A 27,659-nucleotide genomic window follows, 5' to 3' on the forward strand; every position below is an offset into this window, starting at 1 on the left:
CAATAACTTGAGAGGAACGTATATCTTCCTCAACGAGGACTTTCCTGAAGCTGTGCGCCAGAAGAGGAAAGAACTGATCTCAGCCATGAAAGCTGCCAGACTGCGTGGGACATTGCTTACATTCGCTATGACAGGATCATTGTCCAAACTTCCTCTCAAAAGCCTGGAAGGGTTGAGAGAGCCAAGCCTATGGGTTTGTAGCTTCAAGCCCGCAGCACAAACACACTTAGACACACCAACTGATTAATGGACTACTGAATGTATATATTTTTTTCTCTTGCTTTGTTTTTATTATTTCTATCTCTGACAAACTACCCAGGAAATAGCCCATATTAATCTAGTATGTAGCCTTAGACACAAGGTTCATGAAATCAATAACTTGCTAACATCAGATAACATTTATATATTAGCCAGTTCTGCGACTCACTTAGATAATTCATTTGATGATTCAATAGTAGCAATACAAGAGTATAACATCTATAGAAGAGACAGGCATGCGTATGGGGGGAGGTGTTGCTGTATATATATTCAGAGCCAAGTAATGATTAGAGAAGAAAATATGTCAAGTGTTGTGGTTGCAGGTTCACCTAGCACATTTAAAGCATTTTCTTTTGGGGTGTTGCTATAGGCCTCCAAGTGCTAACAGTCAGTATCTAAATAATATGTGCTTGATAGTGTATGTGTTGTAAACTAAGAGGTCTACTTTTTGGGGGGCCTGAATATTGACTAGTTTTCATCAAGCTGTCCACTCAAGAGGAAGCTTCTAACTGTAACCAGTGCCTGTAATCTGGTTCAGGTTATTAATCAACCTACTGTACCAGGGTGTTTCCAAATGCTACAGAAACAAGATCATCCACATGTATCAATCACATTTTTAATAATACCGTAGACCTTTACTGTCACGTCCTGACCAGTAAAGGGGTTATTTGTTCTTATAGTTTGGTCAGGACGTGGCAGGGGGTATTTGTTTCATGTGGTTCAGGGTGTGTTTGTGTATGTGTTCATGTAGAGGGGGTATTTGGTTTATATGGTTCGGGGTGGTTGTGTATGTAGAGGGGTATTTGATTTATTAGTCCAGGGTTTTTGGTTATTGTTCTATGTTAGTTTAGTTCTATGTTCAGTCTAGTCGTTTGTATTTCTATGTTTAGCTAATTGGTGTTGGGGCCTTCAGTTGGAGGCAGCTGTCTATCGTTGCCTCTGATTGAAGGTCCTATAAATAGGAATGTGTTTCATTGGATTTTGTGGGAGATTGTCTCGTCAGGCACACAGCTAAACAAGAAACAGTCTAGTTCGTTTGTGGTTTTGTTGTTTGTGTTTTCCTTCTTCACTAAATAAAAAGAAGATGAGTATACATTTTCCCGCTGCGTTTTGGTCTACACCCTACGACACCCGTGACATTTGTTCTAAAGCTGTATTCGTACCTATTGGATGATGAGTGATCACAATATAGTGACTATATCCAGGAAAGTTCCAAAAGCTGGGCCTAAAATAGTTTGAGTGACCATACAAAGGATTTTGCTGTGACTCTTATGTGAATGATGTTAAAAAAATATATATTTGTTGATATAATGTGATTAATAAGGAGCATCCAGACGCTGCAATTGATTACTTTATGAAAGAGCTTCATACAATCATTGATAATCATGCACTTGTTATTAAGAAACGGACTGTTAGAACTGTTAAGGCTCCATGGATTGATGTGGAATTGAATAACTGTATGGTTTACAGATACGGGGTAAAAGGAGTGGCTAGTAAGTCTGGCTGCACATCAGACTGACTGACTTACTGCAAATTGAGAAATTATGTGACTAAACTCAACAAAAAAGAAGAAGAAACTGTATTATGAAGCCAAGATCAATGATGTAAAGAATGATGGGAAAAAACTTTGGAGTACTTTAAATGAAATTATGGGCAGAAAGACAAATTCAACTCCATCTTTCATCAAATCAGATGGCTTATTCATCACAAAACGATTTTGATGTTGCAAATTAATTTATTGATTAGTTCATTGGCTAAGTGGGCTAATTTAGGCAGGAAATGCCAACAACGAACAATGAGCCATCATACTCATGCATAAAAAAAAAAGAATAATGAATGAAAAGCATTGCAAGTCGGAATTTTGTAAAGATAGCATGGGAGAGGTGGTAAAAGTATTGTTATCGATCAATAATGACAAACCTCCTGGCATTGACAACTTAGATGTAAAGCTACTGAGGATGGTATCTGACTCTATAGCCACTCCTATCTGTCATATCTTTAATCTGAGCCTAGAGGAAAGTCTTTGTCCTCAGGCCTGGAGGGAAGCCAAAGTAATTCCACTACCCATGAGTGATAAAGTGGCCTTTACTGGTTTTAACAGCAGACCTATCACCTTGTTGCCAGCTCTTAGCAAACTGTTCGAAAAAAAAATGTTTTCCACCGAATACAATGCTTTTTCTCTGTAAACAAGTTAACCTGTTAGGGCTAGGGGGCAGTATTTGCACGGCTGGATAAAAAAAATGTACCCGATTTAATCTGGTTACTAATCCTACCCAGTAACTAGAATATGCATATACTTATTATATATGGATAGAAAACACTCTAAAGTTTCTAAAACTGTTTGAATGGTGTCTGTGAGTATAACAGAACTCATTTGGCAGGCAAAACCCTGAGACATTTTCTGACAGGAAGTGGATACCTGATGTGTTGTATTACCTTTAAACCTATCCCATTGAAAAACACAGGGGCTGAGGAATATTTTGGCACTTCCTATTGCTTCCACTAGATGTCACCAGCCTTTACAAAGTGTTTTGAGTCTTCTGGAGGGAGATCTGACCGAACAAGAGCCATGGAACGATGATGGCCCATTAGACACCTGGCGCGCGAGTTCATGTTGGGTACCCTCGTTCCAATACGTTATAAAAGAGTATGCATTCGTCCACCTTGAATATTATTCATGTTCTGGTTAAAAAAGGCCCTAATGATTTATGCTATACAACGTTTGACATGTTTGAACGAACGTAAATATATTTTTTCCCCTCGTTCATGACGAGAAGTCCGGCTGGCTTAGATCATGTGCTAACAAGACGGAGATTTTTGGACATAAATGATGAGCTTTTTTGAACAAAACTACATTCGTTATGGACCTGTGATACCTGGAAGTGACATCTGATGAAGAGAATCAAAGGTAATGGATTATTTACATAGTATTTTCGATTTTAGATCTCCCCAACATGACGTCTAGTCTGTATCGCAACGCGTATTTTTCTGGGCGCAGTGCTCAGATTATTGCAAAGTGTGATTTCCCAGTAAGGTTATTTTTAAATCTGGCAAGTTGATTGCGTTCAAGAGATGTAAATCTATAATTCTTTAAATGACAATATAATATTTTACCAATGTTTTCTAATTTTAATTATTTAATTTGTGGTGTTGACTTGACTGCCGGTTATTGGAGGGAAACGATTTCCTCAACATCAATGCCATAGTAAAACGCTGTTTTTGGATATAAATATGAACTTGATAGAACTAAAAATGCATGCATTGTCTAACATAATGTCCTAGGAGTGTCATCTGATGGAGATTGTAAAAGGTTAGTGCATCATTTTAGCTGGTTTTATGGTTTTGGTGACCCTGTCTTTGAATTGACAAAACATTACACACAACTCTTGTAAATGTACTGTCCTAACATACTCTAAATTTATGCTTTCGCCGTAAAACCTTTTTGAAATCGTAAAACGTGGTTAGATTAACCTGTTGGGTCTAGGGGGCAGCATTTGCACGTCTGGATAAAAAAAATGTACCCGATTTAATCTGGTTACTAATCCTACCCAGTAACTAGAATATGCATATACTTATTATATATGGATAGAAAACACTCTAAAGTTTCCAAAACTGTTTGAATGGTGTCTGTGAGTATAACAGAACTCATTTGGCAGGCAAAACCCTGAGACATTTTCTGACAGGAAGTGGATACCTGATGTGTTGTATTGACTTTAAAGCTATCCCATTGAAAGACACAGGGGTTTAGGAATATTTTGGCACTTCCTATTGCTTCCACTAGATGTCACCAGCCTTTACAAAGTGTTTTGAGTCTTCTGGAGGGAGATCTGACCGAACAAGAGCCATGGAACGGTGATGTCCCATTAGACACCTGGCGCGCTACTTCATGTTGGGTACCCTCGTTCCAATACGTTATAAAAGGCTATGCATTCGTCCACCTTGAATATTATTCATGTTCTGGTTAAAAAAGGCCCTAATGATTTATGCTATACAACGTTTGACATGTTTGAACGAACGGAAATATATTTTTTCCCCTCGTTCATGACGAGAAGTCCGGCTGGCTTACATCATGTGCTAACGAGACGGAGATTTTTGGACATAAATGATGAGCTTTTTTGAACAAAACTACATTCGTTATGGACCTGTGATACCTGGAAGTGACATCTGATGAAGAGAATCAAAGGTAATGGATTATTTACATAGTATTTTCGATTTTAGATCTCCCCAACATGACGTCTAGTCTGTATCGCAACGCGTATTTTTCTGGGCACAGTGCTCAGATTATTGCAAAGTGTGATTTCCCAGTAAGGTTATTTTTAAATCTGGCAAGTTGATTGCGTTCAAAAGATGTAAATCTATAATTCTTTAAATGACAATATAATATTTTAACAATGTTTTCTAATTTTAATTATTTAATTTCTGACGCTGACTTGACTGCCGGTTATTGGAGGGAAACGATTTCCTCAACATCAATGCCATAGTAAAACGCTGTTTTTGTATATAAATATGAACTTGATAGAACTAAAAATGCATGCATTGTCTAACATAATGTCCTAGGAGTGTCATCTGATGGAGATTGTAAAAGGTTAGTGTATCATTTTAGCTGGTTTTATGGTTTTGGTGACCCTGTCTTTGACTTGACAAAACATTACACACAACTCTTGTAAATGTACTGTCCTAACATACTCTAAATTTATGCTTTCGCCGTAAAACCTTTTTGAAATCGTAAAACGTGGTTAGATTAAGGAGATGTTTATCTTTCAAATGGTGTAACATAGTTGTATTTTTGAAAAATTTGAATTTTGACATTTATTTGGATTCAAATTTGCCGCTCTTGAAATGCACCTGCTGTTGATGGAGTGCACCACAGGTGGCACGCTAGCGTCCCACCTAGCCCCAAGAGGTTAAGGAGATGTTTATCTTTCAAAGGGTGTAAAATAGTTGTATGTTTGAAAAATTTGAATTTTGACATTTATTTGGATTCAAATTTGCCGCTCTTGAAATGCACCTGCTGTTGATGGAGTGCACCACGGGGGGGGACGCTAGCGTCCCACCTAGCCCATAGAGGTTAACAACAGACTTTCAGCAAGCTTATAGAGAAGGTTACTCAACATGTATTGACCATAACCTGTTGTTGAGAAAATGTATGTGTTATGGCTTTTCAAGCTTTGCCATATCATGGATTCAGAGCTATCCATCTAATAGAACTCAAAGGGTTTTCTTTAATGGAAGCTAATGTCAAACACGTAAAGTGTGGTGTACCGCATGGCACCTCTCTAGGCCCTCTACTCTTTTGTATTTTTACCAATGACCTGCCACTGTCATTAAACAAAGCATGTGTGTCCATGTGTGTTGATTATTCAACCATGTACGCATCAGCAACCACAGCTAATGAAGTCACTGAAGCTCTAAATAAAGAGATGCAGTCTGTTTTGCAATGGGTGTCCAGTACTACATTGGTCCTGAACATTTCTAAAACTAAGAGTATTGTTTTGGTAAAAATCATTCTGTATCTCAGCTGCACCTGGTAATGAATGGTGTGGCTGTTTGAACAAGTTGAGAAGACGTAATTACTTGGCATTACCTTAGAATGTAAACTGTCATGGTCAAATCATATATATTCAATAGTTGTGAAGATGGAGAGAGGTCTGTCCCAAATAAAGAGATGCTCTGCTTTTTTGACACCACACTTCACAAAGCAAGTCCTGCAGGCTCTAGTATTGTCTTTTCTTGATTATTGTCCAGTCATGTGGTCAAGTGCTGCGAACAAAGACCTAGTTAAGCTGCAGCTGGCCCAGAACAGAGCAGCACGTCTTGCTCTTCATTGTAATCAGAGGGCTGATATAAATACTATGCATACCAGTCTCTCTTGGCTAAGAGTTGAGGAAAGACTGACTGCGTCACTTCTTGTTTTCATAAGAAACATTATTGTGTTGGAAATTCAAAATTGTGGCATAGTCGACTTCCACGATGCCACCAGGGGTCTTTTCACAGTCCCCATGTTAGGAACAAATTTAAGGAAATATACAGTATTACACAGAGCCATGAGTGCATGGAACTCCCTTCCATCTTATGTAGGGCAAGTGAACAGCAAACCTGGTTTAAAAAACAAATAAAGCAACACCTCAAGGAACATACGTCTCTCCCCCATGTGACCTTCTTATTGTGTGTTTGTACTGACATGTATGTGGAACTGACAGATACACACTACATGTTAATGCTTTTAAATGTATGTAAATTGTCAAGTATTTTGTCTGTAATGTCTTTTCATTATGTGTCTGACCCCAGTAAGACTAGCTGTCGCCAATGGGGATCCTAATAAATAAAAAATGTAATAAAATCTCTGTCTCTCCTCACCACTCTATTTGGTTGCTCTCTGTCTCTCTCTCTCTGTCTCTCTCTCTGTCTCTCTCTGTCTCTGTCTCTCTGTCTCTCTCTCTGACTCTCTCTCTGACTCTCTCTCTCTGTCCCTCTCTCTCTGTCCCTCTCTCTGTCTCTCCCTCTGTCTCTCTCTCTGTCTCTCTCTCTGTCTCTCTCTCTCTGTCTCTCTCTCTCTGTCTCTCTCTCTCTGTCTCTCTCTCTCTCTGTCTCTCTCTCTGTCTCTCTCTCTGTCTCTCTCTCTGTCTCTCTGTCTCTCTCTCTCTCTCCTCACCACTCTATTTGGTTGCTCTCTGTCTCTCTGTCACTCTGACTGTGTTCATCTCTTGCTCTCTTTCTTACTATCTCTCCATTTATCCCTTTGCTTCTCTCTCCCTCCGTTTCCACTTAAACCGCCTCTCTCTCCTTTTCTCTGTATCCCCCTCCCTCTTTCTCTCTCCTTTTCTCTCTCTCCATCTCTCTCTTTCTCCTCCACAGTGTCAACCAGTATTTAATTTAAGGGAGAGGCAGTGATTCATAAGCTGAGTGAATCCTCTGTAAATGTCAGAGATAGCGAGAGGAGCGGCGCGTTTGTCTGATATTGGCAACAGACGAGGGTTAGGGCCTTTTCCAAAGAGATGGAGAGGGTGTGGAATACGAGGACATTAATAGAGAAGATCAGGGAGATATGCTCTTGTACTTTTGCTGGGTAGTGGTGCAGATGATGTGACGATTACAGATAGACATTTATGAAGTGTGTTCAAGAGCATCAGTTCTCTGTGCAGTTTTATAGAGCGCAGGTTTTTGATGCGTGTGTGTGTGTGTGTGTGTGTGTGTGTGTGTGTGTGTGTGTGTGTGTGTGTGTGTGTGTGTGTGTGTGTGTGTGTGTGTGTGTGTGTGTGTGTTCCACATGCTCTCTTACCCTTAAGAAAGAGTCCAGCGCTCCGTTCTCCATAAACTCTGTGACGATCATGACTGGTCGGCTCTTGGTGACCACGCCCTCCAACCGGATGATGTTCGGGTGGTCAAACTGTCCCATGATGCTCGCTTCGCTCAGGAAGTCCCGCCTCTGCCTGTCGGTGTAGCCCACCTTGAGTGTCTTGATAGCCACAATGATCTCCCGTCGCCCAGGCAGCTTCAGACGCCCACGACACACCTCCCCAAACTCTCCTGCGAGAGCGAGGAATGGGAGACAGCGAAAGAGAGAGAGAGATATGGTGGGGGGAAGAGAGGAAGGATCGGATGGAGTGGAGGAGAGTGGGGGAGAGAGGGGAGAGGGACAGTTTACTGGTTAGAAACAAGGAGCCAGGGAAGGGAAGCGGGAGGCAGAGAGAGGGGGGCTCGGGGTGAACGGTGGCTAGGAACAGTAGAGAAAAGGGGGAAAGCGAGATGAGGGGGAGAGTGGGGGTTGTCTGAGGGAAAACTAAAAGCTTAAAGTGGGTGGACGTGGGTAGTTTGGGGTAGTCAGTAAGAGAGTGAGGGAGGTGGGAGGGTAGATGTATAGGTTGAAATAGAGGTAGAAGTGGGAGGGTAGAGGCAGAGGTGGGAGGGTAGAGTAGAGGTGGGAGGGTAGAGGTGGGAGGGTAGAGTAGAGGTGGGAGGGTAGAGACAGAGGTGGGAGGGTAGAGTAGAGGTGGGAGGGTAGAGGTACACGTGGGAGGGTAGAGACAGAGGTGGGAGGGTAGAGACAGAGGTGGGAGGGTAGAGACAGAGGTGGGAGGGTAGAGACAGAGGTGGGAGGGTAGAGTAGAGGTGGGAGGGTAGAGGTAGAGGTGGGAGGGTAGAGGTACAGGTGGGAGGGTAGAAACAGAGGTGGGAGGGTAGAGACAGAGGTGGGAGGGTAGAGTAGAGGTGGGAGGGTAGAGGTGGGAGGGTAGAGTAGAGGAGGGAGGGTGGAGACAGAGGTGGGAGGGTAGAGACAGAGGTGGGAGGGTAGAGTAGAGGTGGGAGGGTAGAGTAGAGGTGGGAGGGTAGAGTAGAGGTGGGAGGGTAGAGACAGAGGTGGGAGGGTAGAGTAGAGGTGGGAGGGTAGAGACAGAGGTGGGAGGGTAGAGAGAGAGGTGGGAGGGTAGAGACAGAGGTGGGAGGGTAGAGACAGAGGTGGGAGGGTAGAGACAGAGTTGGGAGGGTAGAGGTACAGGTGGGAGGGTAGAGGTACAGGTGGGAGGGTAGAGACAGAGGTGAGAGGGTAGAGTAGAGGTGGGAGGGTAGAGGTAGAGGTGGGAGGGTAGAGTAGAGGTGGGAGGGTAGAGACAGAGGTGGGAGGGTAGAGACAGAGGTGGGAGGGTAGAGACAGAGGTGGGAGGGTAGAGACAGAGGTGGGAGGGAGGGTAGAGACAGAGGTGGGAGGGTAGAGACAGAGGTGGGAGGGTAGAGACAGAGGTGGGAGGGTAGAGTAGAGGTGGGAGGGTAGAGGTGGGAGGGTAGAGTAGAGGTGGGAGGGTAGAGACAGAGGTGGGAGGGTAGAGTAGAGGTGGGAGGGTAGAGTAGAGGTGGGAGGGTAGAGGTACACGTGGGAGGGTAGAGACAGAGGTGGGAGGGTAGAGACAGAGGTGGGAGGGTAGAGACAGAGGTGGGAGGGTAGAGACAGAGGTGGGAGGGTAGAGTAGAGGTGGGAGGGTAGAGGTAGAGGTGGGAGGGTAGAGGTACAGGTGGGAGGGTAGAGACAGAGGTGGGAGGGTAGAGTAGAGGTGGGAGGGTAGAGGTAGAGGTGGGAGGGTAGAGTAGAGGAGGGAGGGTAGAGACAGAGGTGGGAGGGTAGAAACAGAGGTGGGAGGGTAGAGGTGGGAGGGTAGAGTAGAGGAGGGAGGGTAGAGACAGAGGTGGGAGGGTAGAGACAGAGGTGGGAGGGTAGAGTAGAGGTGGGAGGGTAGAGTAGAGGTGGGAGGGTAGAGTAGAGGTGGGAGGGTAGAGTAGAGGTGGGAGGGTAGAGACAGAGGTGGGAGGGTAGAGTAGAGGTGGGAGGGTAGAGACAGAGGTGGGAGGGTAGAGACAGAGGTGGGAGGGTAGAGACAGAGGTGGGAGGGTAGAGACAGAGGTGGGAGGGTAGAGACAGAGTTGGGAGGGTAGAGGTACAGGTGGGAGGGTAGAGGTACAGGTGGGAGGGTAGAGACAGAGGTGAGAGGGTAGAGTAGAGGTGGGAGGGTAGAGGTAGAGGTGGGAGGGTAGAGTAGAGGTGGGAGGGTAGAGACAGAGGTGGGAGGGTAGAGACAGAGGTGGGAGGGTAGAAACAGAGGTGGGAGGGTAGAAACAGAGGTGGGAGGGTAGAGACAGAGGTGGGAGGGTAGAGTAGAGGTGGGAGGGTAGAGTAGAGTTGGGAGGGTAGAGGTATAGGTGGGAGGGTAGAGTAGAGGTGGGAGGGTAGAGTAGAGGTGGGAGGGTAGAGACAGAGGTGGGAGGGTAGAGTAGAGGTGGGAGGGTAGAGACAGAGGTGGGAGGGTAGAGACAGAGGTGGGAGGGTAGAGACAGAGGTGGGAGGGTAGAGACAGAGGTGGGAGGGTAGAGACAGAGTTGGGAGGGTAGAGGTACAGGTGGGAGGGTAGAGGTACAGGTGGGAGGGTAGAGACAGAGGTGAGAGGGTAGAGTAGAGGTGGGAGGGTAGAGGTAGAGGTGGGAGGGTAGAGTAGAGGTGGGAGGGTAGAGACAGAGGTGGGAGGGTAGAGACAGAGGTGGGAGGGTAGAGACAGAGGTGGGAGGGTAGAGACAGAGGTGGGAGGGAGGGTAGAGACAGAGGTGGGAGGGTAGAGACAGAGGTGGGAGGGTAGAGACAGAGGTGGGAGGGTAGAGTAGAGGTGGGAGGGTAGAGGTGGGAGGGTAGAGTAGAGGTGGGAGGGTAGAGACAGAGGTGGGAGGGTAGAGTAGAGGTGGGAGGGTAGAGTAGAGGTGGGAGGGTAGAGGTACACGTGGGAGGGTAGAGACAGAGGTGGGAGGGTAGAGACAGAGGTGGGAGGGTAGAGACAGAGGTGGGAGGGTAGAGACAGAGGTGGGAGGGTAGAGTAGAGGTGGGAGGGTAGAGGTAGAGGTGGGAGGGTAGAGGTACAGGTGGGAGGGTAGAGACAGAGGTGGGAGGGTAGAGTAGAGGTGGGAGGGTAGAGGTAGAGGTGGGAGGGTAGAGTAGAGGAGGGAGGGTAGAGACAGAGGTGGGAGGGTAGAAACAGAGGTGGGAGGGTAGAGGTGGGAGGGTAGAGTAGAGGAGGGAGGGTAGAGACAGAGGTGGGAGGGTAGAGACAGAGGTGGGAGGGTAGAGTAGAGGTGGGAGGGTAGAGTAGAGGTGGGAGGGTAGAGTAGAGGTGGGAGGGTAGAGTAGAGGTGGGAGGGTAGAGACAGAGGTGGGAGGGTAGAGTAGAGGTGGGAGGGTAGAGACAGAGGTGGGAGGGTAGAGACAGAGGTGGGAGGGTAGAGACAGAGGTGGGAGGGTAGAGACAGAGGTGGGAGGGTAGAGACAGAGTTGGGAGGGTAGAGGTACAGGTGGGAGGGTAGAGGTACAGGTGGGAGGGTAGAGACAGAGGTGAGAGGGTAGAGTAGAGGTGGGAGGGTAGAGGTAGAGGTGGGAGGGTAGAGTAGAGGTGGGAGGGTAGAGACAGAGGTGGGAGGGTAGAGACAGAGGTGGGAGGGTAGAAACAGAGGTGGGAGGGTAGAAACAGAGGTGGGAGGGTAGAGACAGAGGTGGGAGGGTAGAGTAGAGGTGGGAGGGTAGAGTAGAGTTGGGAGGGTAGAGGTATAGGTGGGAGGGTAGAGTAGAGGTGGGAGGGTAGAGACAGAGGTGGGAGGGTAGAGACAGAGGTGGGAGGGTAGAGACAGAGGTGGGAGGGTAGAGACAGAGGTGGGAGGGTAGAGTAGAGGTGGGAGGGTAGAGTAGAGGTGGGAGGGTAGAGGTACAGGTGGGAGGGTAGAGACAGAGGTGGGAGGGTAGAGACAGGTGGGAGGGTAGAGACAGAGGTGGGAGGGTAGAGACAGAGGTGGGAGGGTAGAGGTATAGGTGGGAGGGTAGAGTAGAGGTGGGAGGGTAGAGTAGAGGTGGGAGGGTAGAGACAGAGGTGGGAGGGTAGAGACAGAGGTGGGAGGGTAGAGGTATAGGTGGGAGGGTAGAGGTATAGGTGGGAGGGTAGAGTAGAGGTGGGAGGGTAGAGTAAAGGTGGGAGGGTAGAGTAGAGGTGGGAGGGTAGAGACAGAGGTGGGAGGGTAGAGTAGAGGTGGGAGGGTAGAGACAGAGGTGGGAGGGTTTAGGTATAGGTGGGAGGGTAGAGACAGAGGTGGGAGGGTAGAGGTAGAGGTGGGGGTAGAGGTAGAGGTGGGAGGGTATAGGTGGGAGGGTAGTGTTAGAGGTATAGGTGTGGGTAGAGGTACAGGTGGGAGGGTAGAGACAGAGGTGGGGGTATAGGTAGAGTTATAGGTGGGAGAGTAAAGGTATTGGTGGGGGGTAGAGGTGTAGGTGGGAGGGTAGAGAGAGGTGGGAGGGTAGAGAGAGGTGGGAGGGTAGAGGTATTGGTGGGAGGGTAGAGGTATTGGTGGGAGGGTAGAGACAGAGGTGGGAGGGTAGAGTAGAGGTGGGAGGGTAGAGAGAGGTGGGAGGGTAGAGACAGAGGTGGGAGGGTAGAGACAGAGGTGGGAGGGTAGAGACAGAGGTGGGAGGGTAGAGACAGAGGTGGGAGGGTAGAGACAGAGGTGAGAGGGTAGAGGTGGGAGGGTAGAGACAGAGGTGGGAGGGTAGAGACAGAGGTGAGAGGGTAGAGGTGAGAGGGTAGAGTAGAGGTGGGAGGGTAGAGACAGAGGTGAGAGGGTAGAGACAGAGGTGAGAGGGTAGAGGTGTAGGTGGGAGGGTAGAGGTGTAGGTGGGAGGGTAGAGGTGTAGGTGGGAGGGTAGAGGTGTAGGTGGGAGGGTAGAGGTGTAGGTGGGAGGGTAGAGACAGAGGTGGGAGGGTAGAGACAGAGGTGAGAGGGTAGAGGTGGGAGGGTAGAGGTATAGGTGGGGGTGGGGGGGTAGTTGGGTAGATTAGGCTTCTGAGGGATCGGGGGCGGGGTCAGAAGAAGAGATAGGAGGAGAGAGAAGCTTGGCGGTTGTGGAGGCTTTGCGTCTCGGGCCTAATACGCCAACCAGGTGCGAGAGTGTGTGAGAGAAAGAGAAACAAGGGAAGTGAGGGAGGGAGGGAGGGAGGGAGAGAGGTGGTGGATGGAGGGGGGAAGGAGGTAGGGAGGGAGGATCAGTGGGAGGGAGGGTAAAGGGGAGGGGAGACAGGGGTTGGGGTTCGTCACTTAAGGCGAAGGCTGGGAAGCGACGGGTTCAAGACGCAGCAGTAGATGTTAAGCCCTCGTAGTGGTGGTAGTAGTAGTAGTAGTAGTAGTAGTAGTAGTAGTAGAGTGGAGGGGGCTCAGCTGCAGGTGACGTAAACCTCAAATCCAACTTCCCATCATCACAAGTCTTCATTCGGCTCAGAAACAAGAATTCAACTCTGAGCCGGTATTACTAATATTTGAAGATATCAAATAATTTATGATTTCAAGATTACTAACTAGTGCATCAAAAAGGGTGGAGGGAAGGAGCAAGGGTAATCTAAAAGGGAAACAAGAAAGACGACCACATACGGATATAAACCACCAGGTAATGAGGTCAAGGGTCAAAGGGTCTTTAGAGTGGCCCCGTTTAACATTGACCCTCAAGCAAAATTGGGAAGGAGGGGTTCAGAGATGACCAATCCTGACCCTGGAAGGCTGCTGTTCTAGCTGCTTGACCAGCCAATCAACTCTCCTAGACGATGATTAAGTCAGTTACATTCAAGTAAAAGAGCTAACCAATGGAAGTGATTGAATTAATGACACTTGAAGGAACAAAATAACTTCCTACTACAGAGCACCTCTCCAGGATCAGGAATGGGCAGTTCTTAAAGGTTAAAGGTTAAATAAAATAAATAAAAGGTTAAAAAGGACAAAAAGTGTGGAAAGTAGCTAGCAATCATACTGGCACTTAGGTGCCAACCTGGGGGGCCACGGTTGTGAGTGAAGCAAATTAGAGGTGGGGGGGTGGGGGGGGACATTTTTTTGCAAGGGCGTAAGTGCAGATTTTAGATTAGGGGGGACTGAGGCTAGTGCTGGGGGGTGCGAGGCGAGGCAGGGGTTGGGATGATGAATTGAGTGAAAGTACCGCTTGGCGTGAAGTCCTCTAACGGTATGGCCTGGAGGTGACTAGCAGTCTTCCCCCTGTAGCTCAGGAGCTTTGGTTGGTTACCTGCGCCGATGACCTCCTCGATCTTCACGCAGGAGATGTCGATCTCCTTCGCGAACTCTCGGACGGCCTCGTTGGGGTCCTCGTAGGTGAAGGGGTCGATATAGACCTTCATTCCCGGCGTGACTATAGGGGATTCAATAGCGGGAATAATCACATGAATCACGGCCGTCAAGCAGTAGTTACCATTGAAAACAATATGTACTGTGCATTCAGAAAGTATTCAGACCCCTTTACTTTTTTTCACATTTTGTTACATTACAGCCTTTTTTAAAATATATTTTTTGAAAGATTTGCCTCATCAAAAAACAGAAATATCACATTTACATAAGTATTCAGACCCTTTACTCAGTATTATGTTGAAGCACCTTTGGCAGTGATTACAGCCTCGAGTCTTCTTGGGTATGACGCTACAAGCTTGGTGTCTCTAGAGATGTTCGATCTAGTTCAAGTCCGGGATCTGCCTGGAAGGTGAACCTTCGGCCCAGTCTGAGGTCTTGAGCGCTCTGGAGAAGGTTTTGATCAAGGATATCGCTTCACTTTGCTCCGTTCATCTTTCCCTCAATCCTGATTAGTCTCCCAGTCCCTGCCGCTGAAAAACATCCCCACAGCATGATGCTGCCACCACCATGCTTCAACATGCTGTACCCTTCCCAGATCTGTGCCTCGACACAATCCTGTCTCTGAGCTCTATGGACAATTCCTTCGACCTCATGGCATGGTTTTTGCTCTGACATGTACTGTCAACTGTGGGACCTTATATAAGCGGGCGTGTGCCTTTCTAAATAATTTCCAATCAATTGAATTTACCACAGGTGGACTCCAATCAAGTTGGAGAAACATCTCAAGGATGACCAATGGAAACAGGATGCACCTGAGCTCAATTTCGAGTCTCATAACAAAGAATCTGAATACCAATGTAAATAAGGTATTTCTGTTTTTAAAATATATATATATTTTTTTAACCTGTTTTCACTTTGTCATTATGGGGTATTGTGTGTACATTGATGAGGAAAATGTTTTACTTAATCCATTTTTGAATAAGGCTGTAACAAAATGTGGAAACAAGTCAAGGGGTCTGAATACTTTAACAGAAGATGTAACAGTCGAGGCACACTTTCAATGAGCTCCACAGCCACTACCAATTCTATAATTCAGTGTAATCTGTGCCTGTTATTGTAAAGCAGGTTATGACATCACCGGCTTTGGACATATTATCTGTAAATGGGATGCTTGTGACATAACCGGCTGTTGACACGCAGTGTAAGAATATATTCTGTTGAATGTAGGGACAAAGTCAAGCTCAGAGAGTGTCTGTTAGAATGTGGATCTTGGGATAGCTTATAATGTAGGACAGGATAGGCAGTAGAGACTTACTGTACTGCTGCAGTTTCTCTGTGTACTCTGACTCAGAGCCATTCCTCTGCTTCCTGTGGGGCAAACCAGAGTAAAAACACAAAGTCAGTCATGTGCCGCATACAGCAATACTTAATGGAACAGGAGAGTGTGGAAAGGATGTCAGTATAGCTGTGTCAGGTAATATAGATTTCAGTATAGCTGAGTCAGTTAATATAGATTTCAGTATAGCTGTGTCAGTTAAAATAGATTTCAGTATAGCTGTGTCAGTTAAAATAGATTTCAGTATAGTTGTGTCAGTTAAAATAGATTTCAGTATAGCTGTGTCAGTTAAAATAGATTTCAGTATAGCTGTGTCAGTTAAAATAGATTTCAGTATAGCTGTGTCAGTTAAAATAGATTTCAGTATAGCTGTGTCTGTAGAAATAGAGAATTACACTGCATTTCTCACTAGGATAAAGCTCACTTAGCTTTATATTTGAAGCTAAGAAATACAGAATTTTGAGTAAAACTACAGAAGAAGACATTATATCGAGTAGAAAACATAGGAATCTTTTTGTATGTATGAAATGAAAGCTGAGAGAAAACATAATGGCCCAACACGAGAAGTAAAGGACAAAGTCTTTCCCAATGGCAGCCTCAGCTGTTTCCCTCAACACCCAGCTTAACACATCCTCCCGCACACGGGTTCAAACTAACCCCCCCCCCCCCTCTTTTCCTTTACTCATCCTCTGCTTTCTCTTCTTTCTTCAGTATCAGTCCATTAATGGGGGGAGGGAGGGGGACGTTGAAAATCCATGTTAATGTAGTTCCTTTGTTGTCTAACCAGTAACCGGGGCAATAATACCCGACGGTGATTTGCATCTCATTTCCAATTCAAATGTGGTTCCGGAATATGCCGAGGAGGCTCTGAGTTTTTCTTTTTTCCCCCTTTACTTTTTTTTCCTTCTCCCGTGGCAGAAGCTAGCAAGCTAAACTAAGACAGAGAGAGAGAGAGACGCTAGCGAGCTCAACTAAGTCAGAGAGAGAGACACTAGCGAGCTAAGCTAAGACACAGAGACACTAATGAGATAAGCTAAGACACAAAGAGACACTAGTGAGCTAAACTAAGACACAGAGACAGACACTAGCGTGCTAAGACACAGACAGACACTAGCGTGCTAAGCTAAGACACAGAGACAGACACTAGCGAGCTAAGCTAAGACACAAAGACAGACACTAGCTAGCTATGCTAAGACACAGAGACAGACACTAGCGAGCTAAGCTAAGACACATAGAAAGACACTAGCATGCTTAGCTAAGACACAAAGGCACTAGCGTGCTAAGCTAAGACACAGACACTAGCGTTCTAAGCTAAGTCACAGAGAGAGAGGAGAGGAGGAGAGGGATGAGGGAGGAGAGTAGGAAGGAGTTTGTTCAGCGTGACGAGGGCCCTGGTCTTCAGACCGGGCGACTCACACCGAACAGTTCCACCACCGCCGCGAGAGGTGGGTGAGTACCAGCCACCAAAATGGAAAGGTGTCAAACTCGCACACTTCATCAACATGCAGACTCCCAGTAAAAGATTAGTAGTGCTACGTAGAGTTGAATGACCGCAGTGAGGCCGAGCTATGCTTTTACAGGATCTGAGTGGATGTTGAAGTTCCTACAAGTGAATAGGAGTCAAAAGGATTCAGTAGGGTCAGCTGGCGTCCGAGCGCGGTGACACGACCATGAAGACAGGCCAATCTTTTCCTAGCAGCTGCAGCTCATGCTGTGTCCATTGGGCAGGGCTAGCCTAGCGAGGTTTTGGGAGGCAAATCTGTTTGGACTTTTCACTAGATAGAGCTAATCTCCTACTCACAAACCTCATAGGTGGCACGCCAGTCCTGAGTGTCCCTGTGTGTCTTCTGTGGGTTTCAGGATGTAAACACATTCAAAAGTTGACATTTCCATTTTGTTTTTGTGGGGGATTTTTCAATCTGTAAATCAAATACACCAGGAATTGCGAGAAATATGCAATTTTCTCAATTAAAAGTATGTTAGTGTTGATACACAAACTGAAGAAATGCCCACATTGTGTAATATTGAATGAGCTTGGTGAAATGCTGTTGATCATTTTTATCAATGGAGGTAAATCCTTGAAAGGAAAATGAAAGTCAGATGTAGACACTTTTTCCATGTTGTCTCGACGACAAAGTGTTCACTGGGTATTATCGACTTATTCTCACCTGAGGCAGACGATGGCGATGACAACGACAGCTATGATGAAGACTAGACCGGCAGTGGCTGAACCCACGATGAGGGGCAGCTGCTCCTGAAGAGACTTCTCTGGGTCACCTAGGGGTCAAGAGGTTAGAGGTCAGGTTAGCACGAGAGTGTTACCCAAAGAAACTACCCTTACCCCAGAAACCACTCCTACATTTACTTCTAGAAACCCTTCCTACCCTTACCCCTAGAAACCATTCCTACCCTTACCCCTAAAAACCATTCCTACCCTTACCCCTAAAAACCATTCCTATCCTTACTCCTAGAAACCATTCCTACCCTTACTCCTAGAAACCACTCCTACATTTACCCCTAGAAACCATTCCTACCCTTACCCCTAGAAACCATTCCTACCCTTACCCCTGGAAACCATTCCTATCCTTACCCCTAGAAACCATTCCTACCCTTACACCTAGAAACCATTCCTACCCTTACACCTAGAAACCATTCCTACCCTTACACCTAGAAACCATTCCTACCCTTACCCCTAGAAACCATTCCTACCCTTACCCCTAGAAACCATTCCTACCTTTACTCCCAGAAACCACATGCTTATGTAACGACAGGCATGCCTTTGTGTTCATCACTTTGCATCAAAGAGTATGGGAAGGTTGTTGGCAGTTTTTCATTGTACATTGTCAGTTTCGACTGTTAAATTCATGATACAGTACTCTAGCTAAACTGGCTCTAATCTACAATGTCAAATAATGGGAGACTACTTTCCCAAAAGTATGTGGAAACCTGCTCGTCCAACATCTCATTCCAAAATAATGGGCATTAATATGGAGTTGGTCCCCTATTTGTTGCTATAGCAAACTCCACTCTTCTGGGAAGGCTTTGCACTAGATGTTGGAACATCGCTGCGGGTACTCGCTTCCATTCAGCCACAAGAGCATTAGTGAGGTCGGCCACTGATGTTGGGCAGTCAGCTTTCCAATTCATCCCAAAGGTGTTCAATGGGGTTCAGGTCAGGGCTCTGGGCAGGCCAGTCAAGTTCTTCCACACCTATCTCAACAAACCATTTCTGTATGGACCTCGCTTTGTGCAAGGGGGCATTGGCATGTTGAAACAGGAAAGGGCCTTCCCCAAACTGTTGCCACAAAGTTGGAAGCACAGAATAGTCTAGGATGTAAGTGTATGATGTAGCGTTAAGATTTCCCTTCACTGGAACTAAGCGGCCTAGCCCGAACCATGAAAAACAGCCCCAGACCATTATTCCTCCACCAAACTTTACAGTCGGCACTATGCATTGGGGCAGGTAGCGTAATCCTGGCATCCGCCAAACCCAGATTAGTCCGTTGGATTGCCAGATGGTGAAGAGTGATTCATCACTCTAGAGAACGCGTTTCCACTGCTCCAGAGTCCAATGGTGGCGAGCTTTACACCATTCCAGCGGACGCTTGACATTGCGCATGAGCCCGGCCACTGCGCATGAGCCCAGGTTCAAGTCTGGGCTCTGACCTGGGCCACTCAAGGACATTCAGAGACTCTTTCTGAAACCACTCCTGCGTTGGCTGTGTGCTTAGGGTCTTTGTCCTGTTGGAAGGTGAACTTTCCCCCCAGTCTGAGGTCCTGAGTGCTCTGGAACTGGTTTTCATCAAGGATCGCTCTGTACTTTGCCCCGTTCATCTTTCTATCAATCCTGACTAGTCTCCCAGTCCCTGCCACTGAAAAACATCCCCACAGCATGATGCTGCGACCACCATGCTTCACCGTAGGGATGGTACCATGTTTCATCCAGACATGATGCTTGGCATTCAGGCCAAAGAGTTCAATCTTGGTGTCATCAGACCAGAGAATCTTGTTTCTCATGGTTAGAGAGTCCTTTATGTGCCTTTTGGCAAACTCCAACCCGGCTGTCATGTGCCTTTTACTGAGGAGTGGCTTCCGTCAGCCACTCTATCATTAAGGCGTGATTGGTGGAGTGCTGCAGAGATGGTGGTCCTTCTGGAAGGTTCTCCCATCTCCACATAGGAACTCTGGAGCTCTGTCAGAGTAACCATCAGGTTGTTGGTCACCACCCTGACCAAGGCCCTTCTCCCCCGATTGCTCAGTTTGGCCGGGTGGCCAGCTCTAGGAAGAGTCTTGGTGGTTCCAAACTTCTTCCATTTAAGAATGATGGAGACCACAGTGTTCTTGGGGATCGTCGACGCTACAGACATTTTTTGGTACCCTTCCCCAGATCTTTGCCTCATCACAATCCTGTCTCGGATCTCTACAGACAATTCCTTCGAACCCATTGCTTGTGTTTTGCTTTGACATGCACTGTCAACTGTGAGACCTTCTATAGACAGGTGTGTGCCTTTCCAATATATATATATATATATATATATATATATATACACTTGCAAACATTCTAAAAAGTTGTTTTTGCTTTGTCATTATGGGATATTGTGTGTAGATTGATGAGGGAAAAAGTTAATTTAATCAATTTTAGAAAAAGCTGTAACGTAACAAAATTTTGAAAAAGTCAAGGGATCTGAATACTTTCTGAATGCACTGTATCCAATGCTGGTGACGAACCCCAATGTCCCCTCTGGGGATCAATAAAGTTAACTCAAACATACTTTGCAGGTTTGTGCTGAAGTCGGCGGGGCTGCTGTAGCGACCGTACCCAGCCACCGTGCGGGCCCGGACCTGGACCACGTATGGCGTGCCGGCCTTCAGCCCCTCGATGCGGGCAGAACTTCTTTGGGCGGTCATGGTGTGGGCAATGGCTTCTCCCTGGTCCTGCCAAAACCAAACGCACACAGAACGGTTTAGAAATGCATCAGAAAACAAACTACATCCCCTCATTCATCATTATCATCCGTATTCATCGCCTTCCCCACACCCCACTGTGTGGCGCATGCTGCGTCCAACAAATCTTCCCGAACAGACGGAGAATGGCAGCACGAGGCATAGGAGAGCTTTAAATCATCGACTACAACAGGACAGCAAAAGAGATACACTGAGAGACTTTGTTCTCTCCTCAGGTAGGCTTATCCACATGGAGACCCCCGTGTAGGTTATGGTAGGAGTCAGAAACATTTAAACTTTATAAAAGGAGGTCGGGGGGTGAACAGAAAGAAATGCTGAAGATATTGGGTGGGGAACGAAGGAAGGAAAGAAAGAAAGAAAGAAAGAAAGAAAGAAAGAAAGAAAGAAAGAAAGAAAGAAAGAAAGAAAGAAAGAAAGAAAGAAAGAAAGAAAGAAAGAAAGAAAGGACAGGATTAAGGCTTTGACGGAACTGTTGTTGTTGAGGTGAATGGGGTAATATTATTTATGCAAAAATAAGACTTGTGAAATAGGATGTGGAAATAAGAAGTGTTGATTTACGTTGTTGCTTACCTTCTCATGGTACTTAATCTCATAATCCAGAATGATTCCATTGGGTTTCTCAGGGGGCAGCCAGGAAAGACTCATGGTGCTCGCTGTGGCCCCCATCAGGTGAACTGTAGGTACTGCAGATGGAGCTGTGAGCGGGGCACAGGGAAGACAAAATGGATGTTAATTCACTGCTAGTATCGACCTCTTCTCCTCCTACTATCCACCTCTTCTCCTCCTACTATCCACCTCTTCTCCTCAGGGTATCCACCTCTTCTCCTCAGGGTATCCACCTCTTCTCCTCAGGGTATCCACCTCTTCTCCTCCGGGTATCCTAATTTTCCTTCCATCCCTCCTGTATCATTGCACCCACCCAAACACACATTCTGTTTCTCCGTCTCTCCCTCCAATACTTTTTGTTAAAAGGTTTCTAATCCCTTAGTCCGGTACTTTGATCCTTTCACGTGGAGCTCCTTTCTTCCTCTTGTCTTTTTCACCACCACCACCCCAGACCTCCCCCTCTCCCCTCCCCCTCTCCCTCTCTCTCCCCCTCCCCCCTCTCGTTCTCTCCTCCCTCTCTCTCTCTCCCCCTCTCTCTCTTCCTCTCTCCCTCTCTCCCCCATCTCTCTCTCTCTCCCTCCCCCCTTCTCTCTCTCTCTTCCTCTCTCCACCACTTTCTTCCCAAGCCCAAAACCCCATCCCCACGTAGTAGCCTACCACCAACCTCCAACCTCTCCCTACAGACAATACTCCCTGGGCAGATTCCCCGGTCACTCTAGCCTGAGGATTAAGGGGCCTAGTGGACTCCTCCTGGCCAAGACACTGGGGTGTAACTGGTAACCATGGTGGGCTGAGCCCCACACTAACCTGTAACCATGGTGGGCTGGGCCCCACACTAACCTGTAACCATGGTGGGCTGAGCCCCACACTAACCTGTAACCATGGTGGGCTGAGCCCACACTAACCTGTAACCATGGTGGGCTGAGCCCCACACTAACCTGTAACCATGGTGGGCTGAGCCCCCCCACACTAACCTGTAACCATGGTGGGCTGAGCCCCCCCACACTAACCTGTAACCATGGTAGGCTCAGCCCCCCCACACTAACCTGTAACCATGGTGGGCTGAGCCCCACACTAACATGTAACCATGGTGGGCTCAGCCCCCCCACACTAACCTGTAACCATGGTGGGCTGAGCCCCCCCCACACTAACATGTATCCATGGTGGGCTCAGCCCCCCCACACTAACCTGTAACCATGGTGGGCTGAGCCCCCCCCACACTAACCTGTAACCATGGTGGGCTGGGCCCACACTAACCTGTAACCATGGTGGGCTGGGCCCCACACTAACCTGTAACCATGGTGGGCTGGGCCCCACACTAACCTGTAACCATGGTGGGCTGAGCCCCACACTAACCTGTAACCATGGTGGGCTGAGCCCCCCCACACTAACCTGTAACCATGGTGGGCTGAGCCCCACACTAACCTGTAACCATGGTGGGCTGAGCCCCCCCACACTAACCTGTAACCATGGTGGGCTCAGCCCCCCCACACTGGTACATATCTGCCCCCCCCTCGTCCTCCCCCCTGACCTGCACTCCTTCGGGGGGGTGCACGGTGTTGGACAGGAGTCTCTGTCACCCCTGTGGCCCCCGGTGCCTGACCCTTGGGCAACAATGGGGGACTACGGGACCTGGAGATCCCCACAGGACCCCCAGGCACAAACAGTGGGTCATTCCCATTCCTTTCCTTAGGCTTTGAGGAGAAACAGAAGGGATGGGAGGAACAAGGAACACGACTGTGGAGAAGGATAATCCGTTCTCTCTAAGCCTGTCTGTAGAAAATACTTAACGTAAAGACCCATAGGCAAAAACCAGCTACCCATCAGAACCCAGCTATCGGCCTACACCAGGGCAAAGTCTACACACAAACTTACACACAAACCCCAGCTATCCATCAGACCCTAGTTATTGGCCTAAACTAGGGAAAATTCAACATATATCTCTGTCCCTAACGCAACAGACACAGGCCAAACTCAAAACGGTATAAGGACGTCCACTACAGAGCAAGGCAAACTCAATACACACTACACATTCCACTTAACTCATCATCTATCCCAAAAAGAGGTTAGCCTAGCCTGCATCTTCTCAGATGCATAGAAAAAAACTGAATGGGTCTTAGTGGTGCAGACCGCTATGGTGGCCTACCCAGCTAGCACAAAACATTCTGAGAACCATATGTTCAAAGAACGTTTAGAAACATTGTTCTTCTGTGGGAATTTCAGTACTTTGTTTCCTACAGGTTTCCTCATGGTTCTATTTAAAGTCATGTTCTCAAATTGTTTCGAGAATTATTTAACATACATTCCGTTTTCAGAATGTTAAGAAAAATGTCCATAAAAACTTTTCTAATGTTCAGAGAATGTCTAAGAATGTTATTTAAATACATACAATTTCCATTCTCAGCATCAACAAAACTCTCTCTTTCCTCTATCTTGTTAAGTTGTTCAGGTGTTTTGACCGTGCCCATTAATTGGCCACACCTGATCTTAATGAGTGCTTGTTTCCTTTGAAATTGTGTCTGTTTGAATAGACTAAAATTAACAGCTTTGTATTCATAAACATGGCATTATAGCTCCATCCTGGTGGCGTAATGAAACATTTCCATGGACAGAAAATATAAGATTATAGGTTTTAATCTCACTGATGCCGTGTCACAATAAAAAAATTTATGTGTTTGCATGGTTAGCGCCTAAGGAAATTAATTTCTATGTGTCCTATTTGTGCTTGGAGTTCAAAAAGTTACAGAAAATAAGCTAGCAGTGTTATTAAAAGTCTTACTGAAACATTGAATGAAAGTTTTAAGGAAGTTATTAAGAAACCTTCAAATAACCTATAATTTAGTTCTCAGAACGTTAATAAAACCTCCCAGGAAAACTTTCAAGGAACCAGAGTAAACCGTTCTCAGAACCTCCCTGGAACCAGAATAAAACATTTTCAGAACCTCCCTGGAACCAGAGTAAAACGTTCTCAGAACCTCCCTGGAACCAGAGTAAAACATTCTCAGAACCTCCCTGGAACCAGAGTAAAATGTTCTCAGAACCTCCCTGGAACCAGAGTAAAATGTTCTCAGAACCTCCCTGGAACCAGAGTAAATGTTCTCAGAACATCCTGCAACCTAAAAATAAACATTCCCAGAAGAGGTGACATTTTCACTTCTGTTCTCAGAACATTTAAAAAAACATTATGTTTTACGTCAGGAAATACTTGACTTCGTTCCCCACAATCAATGTGAAACTAGAGGGAAACCAGTTAGCAGTGGGTTGATCCCACAAAATCCAAGGAACCAAATGGGTTAGCTAGGTAGTTACTGAAGATGCCCTGGGTTAACAGTGGGTTGATCCTAGTGGGCAGAACACTGCAGGTTGAATGCCTAGTCATACACGAAGCACTGCCTCACTGTTGTTATTCGTGGCGGTGTGTGCCAAGTGCTGTGGAAAGGTCCTTCGGTAAAAGCTAATTTAATTGTTTTTCTTCTTAATCCTCACTTAAAATGCATACTGTATGTAACCCATACTTACAGTGGCTTGCGAAAGTATTCACCCTCCTTGGCATTTTTCCTATTTTGTTGCCTTACAACCTGGAATTAAAATGGATTTTTGGGGGGGTTGTATATTTTGATTTACACAACATGACTACAACTTTGAAGAAGCAAAATAAAATAAAAATGGTAAAACAAATAAGACAAAACAACAGAAAACTTGAGCGTGCATAACTATTCACCCGCCCAAAGTCAATACTTTGTAGAGCCACTTCTTACAGCAATTACAGCTGCAAGTCTCTTGGGGTATGTCTCTATTAGCTTGGCACATTTAGCCACTGGGATTTTTTCAAATTCTTCAAGGCAAAACTGCTCCAGCTCCTTCAAGTTGGATGGGTTCTGCTGGTGTACAGCAATCTTTAAGTCATACCACAGATTCTCAATTGGATTGGGGTCTGGGCTTTGACTAGGCCATTCCAAGACATGTAAATGTTTCCCCTTAAAACCACTTGAGTGTTGCTTTAGCAGTATGCTTAAGGTCATTGTCCTGCTGGAAGGTGAACCTCTGTCCCAGTCTCAAATCTCTGGAAGACTGAAACAGGTTTCCCTCAGGAATTTCCCTGTATTTAGTGCCATCCATCATTCCTTCAATTCTGACCAGTTTCCAAGTCCCTGCCGATAAAAAACATGCCCATAGCATGCTACCACCTCCATGTTTCATTGTGGGGATGAAGTTCTCGGGGTGATGAGAGGTGTTGGGTTTGCGCCAGACATAGCTTTTTCCTTGATGGAAAAAAAGCAAAATTTTTGTCTCATCTGACCAAAGTACCTTCTTCATATGCTTGGGGAGTCTCCCACATGCCTTTTGGTGAAAACTAAACGTGTTTGCTTATTTTTTTCTTTAAGCAATGGCTTTTTTCTGGCCACTCTTCTGTAAAGCCCAGCGCTGTGGAGTGTACGGGTTAAAGTGGTCCGATGGACAGATACTCCATTCTCCGCTGTGGAGCTTTGCGGCTACTTCAGGGTTATCTTTGGTCTCTTTGTTGCCTCTCTGATTAATGCTCTCCTTGCCTGGTCCGTGAGTTTTGGTGGGCGGCCCTCTCTTGGCAGGTTTGTTGTGGTGCCGTATTCTTTTCATATTTTAATAATGGATTTAATGGTGCTCCGTGGGATATTCAAAGTTTTGGATATGTTTTTATAACACAACCCTGATCTGTACTTCTCCACAACTTTGTCCCTGACCTGTTTGGAGAGCTCCTTGGTCTTCATAGTGCCGCTTGCTTGGTCGTGCCCCTTGCATACTGAGATCATGTGACAGATCATGTGACACTTAGATTGCACACAGGAGGACTTTATTTAACTAATTATGTGACTTCTGAAGGTAATTGGTGGCACCAGATCTTATTTAGGGGCTTCATAGCGAAGAGGGTGAATACATATGCACGCACCACTTTTAAGATTTTTCTTTTTCATCATTTTTTGAAACAAGTTATTTTTTTCATTTCACTTCACCAATTTTGGACTTTTTTGTGTATGTCCATTACATGAAATCCCCAAAAATAACTTAAATTACAGGTTGTAATGAAACAAAATAGGAAAAAGCCATGGGAGTTAACACATTTGCAAGGCACTGTACATACAGAGGGATTGTAGCTATCAGAACAAATGTCTACTTTTACCTGCATTGCTGCTGAAAAATACTATTTATTTTCCCTTTTATCTTGTTTGCTGTGTACTAAATATTCCAGCTTTTATTTTCATAGCTTTTTATTCATTTTTCCTGTGAAGCACCATTGTGTTGCATTCCATGTCTGAAATTTGCTGTATATATATAAAAGCTTGAATTTGATTTGACGCAACCACCATCTTAACCAATTGTATCGTAAAATGCAGCACCGATTGTAGCACGGTGCCTGTGTGCCCTTGAGAAAGGCACTTTACGCTAATTAATCCTGGGGTTGTTGCTCTGTGGCTGACCTTGTTCTCTTTCTGTACATCTTTTGTTTGTTTCACAATGCAATAATAAAGTTATATCCGATCCAATGCAACAGTCAAGCTTCTACCTACCGGCTTGGTTGGTGGTGATATTGACGGCGGAGAACTGCGGCGTGTACGGGTTCTTATTCGACACACCGTTGACTGCCTGGATCTCAAAGCTGTACTGGGTGTGGGCCTGCAGGTTGCGGACTGCCACGCGCCGCTGCGTCAGACCCAGGTGGCGCGGCGAGATTTCTACATTGTCGTCGCAGCGCGAGCACATGCCGCGCTCGGGCAGGCACTTCTTGCAGATGACGTTGTAGAAGATGTCGTCGCGGCCGCCCGAGTCACGAGGCTCGCTCCACTCCAGGACGAGGTAGGTCTCATTGACGTTGGAGATGACGCTGCGCGGGGCCGAGGGGACGGCTGTGGGAGGAAGAAAAGAGAAAAATATATATTTTAAATTTAAAAATGCTTTATTGTCATGACAAAATGATTGCCAAAGCATCAATGTTGAACAATTCCACAGGACATCAAATATAACAAGGATTAGAATGTAATATATTCTATTTCATTAGGACTTTGATGCTAGAGGTGCTAGATGAGGTGAGTTCCCTTCTCTCTGCTTGGAGAAAGCTCCAAATAAAATAAATGGACGTGGCGGTTCTTTCTGTGAGGAGGAGAGCGTGTGTGAGAGGGTGTTTATGTGCGTGCATGTGCATGCCAGCTTGTGCACGCATATTTGTGTGTGTGGAAACAGCTAAGGGGGACGAGAGAGACTATTGGCAGCGGCGAAGCAATTCTTATCCAATTATTGGCAGCACTTTGGGATACGAACAGCTAGGGAGCCATATCTCTGGCAGCACTTTGGGAGAATCACCACCAGTGAAAGGATTAGTTCCGTGTGTGTGTGTGTGTGTGTGTGTGTGTGTGTGTGTGTGTGTGTGTGTGTGTGTGTGTGTGTGTGTGTGTGTGTGTGTGTGTGTGTGTGTGTGTGTGTATGCTCTCCATGCTCTTAACTAAGACACATCCACTAGATAGATTCCTCCACTCTGCCAGAGCGAGGTAGCGGCTCTACAGACGTATAGACTACGGTGGGTAAAACGGCAGCGATAACGTCAGGTTAGAGGTTGTTAGGTTTGTTGTACACGTAGCAATGTGGGAATGTTGTCAGACCCTTCAGAGAGGAGTGATACAGGTGCTGAGGGGAGCCCATAGTTCAGAGAGAAAGGAGTCATTTCTTCAGTGTTACCCACAACCTGACTCTATACAGGCCCTTGAGCAACATATTCTCCTGTTTGTTGTTTGTTTGGAAAACGTATTTATGCACACAGTAACTCAATGAGTTGCAAAATGGTCCGCTTTCTGGTGCAATGACTGGACGTCTATGGGTATATGCT

At 46.2% G+C, this 27,659-nt stretch overlaps 1 protein-coding gene across 14 annotated transcripts in view; it reads right to left on the reverse strand.

Moving 5' to 3' along the window:
• ephb3b (eph receptor B3b) overlaps positions 1-27,659 on the reverse strand; it is a 120,175-nt gene that overhangs the window by 21,108 nt on the left and 71,408 nt on the right. For 4 of the 14 annotated variants that reach the window (XM_045697429.2, XM_045697427.2, XM_045697428.2 and 1 more), the window contains exons 5-11: positions 26,350-26,685; positions 20,768-20,892; positions 20,005-20,167; positions 17,401-17,509; positions 15,212-15,264; positions 13,838-13,960; positions 7,538-7,785 (exon numbers count right to left, since the gene is read on the reverse strand). In XM_045697429.2, coding sequence (XP_045553385.1) covers positions 7,538-7,785; positions 13,838-13,960; positions 15,212-15,264; positions 17,401-17,509; positions 20,005-20,167; positions 20,768-20,892; positions 26,350-26,685 — 1,157 coding nt within the window. Of the gene's footprint in view, positions 1-7,537; positions 7,786-13,753; positions 13,973-15,211; positions 15,265-17,037; positions 17,080-17,400; positions 17,510-20,004; positions 20,168-20,767; positions 20,893-26,349; positions 26,686-27,659 lie in introns of all 14 variants that reach the window. The other 10 variants (XM_045697425.2, XM_045697416.2, XM_045697415.2 and 7 more) reach the window with 7 other exon arrangements.

This window comes from Salmo salar, chromosome 16, assembly GCF_965601325.2.
Source record: "Salmo salar chromosome 16, fSalSal1, whole genome shotgun sequence".
Lineage (NCBI taxonomy): Eukaryota > Metazoa > Chordata > Actinopteri > Salmoniformes > Salmonidae > Salmo > Salmo salar.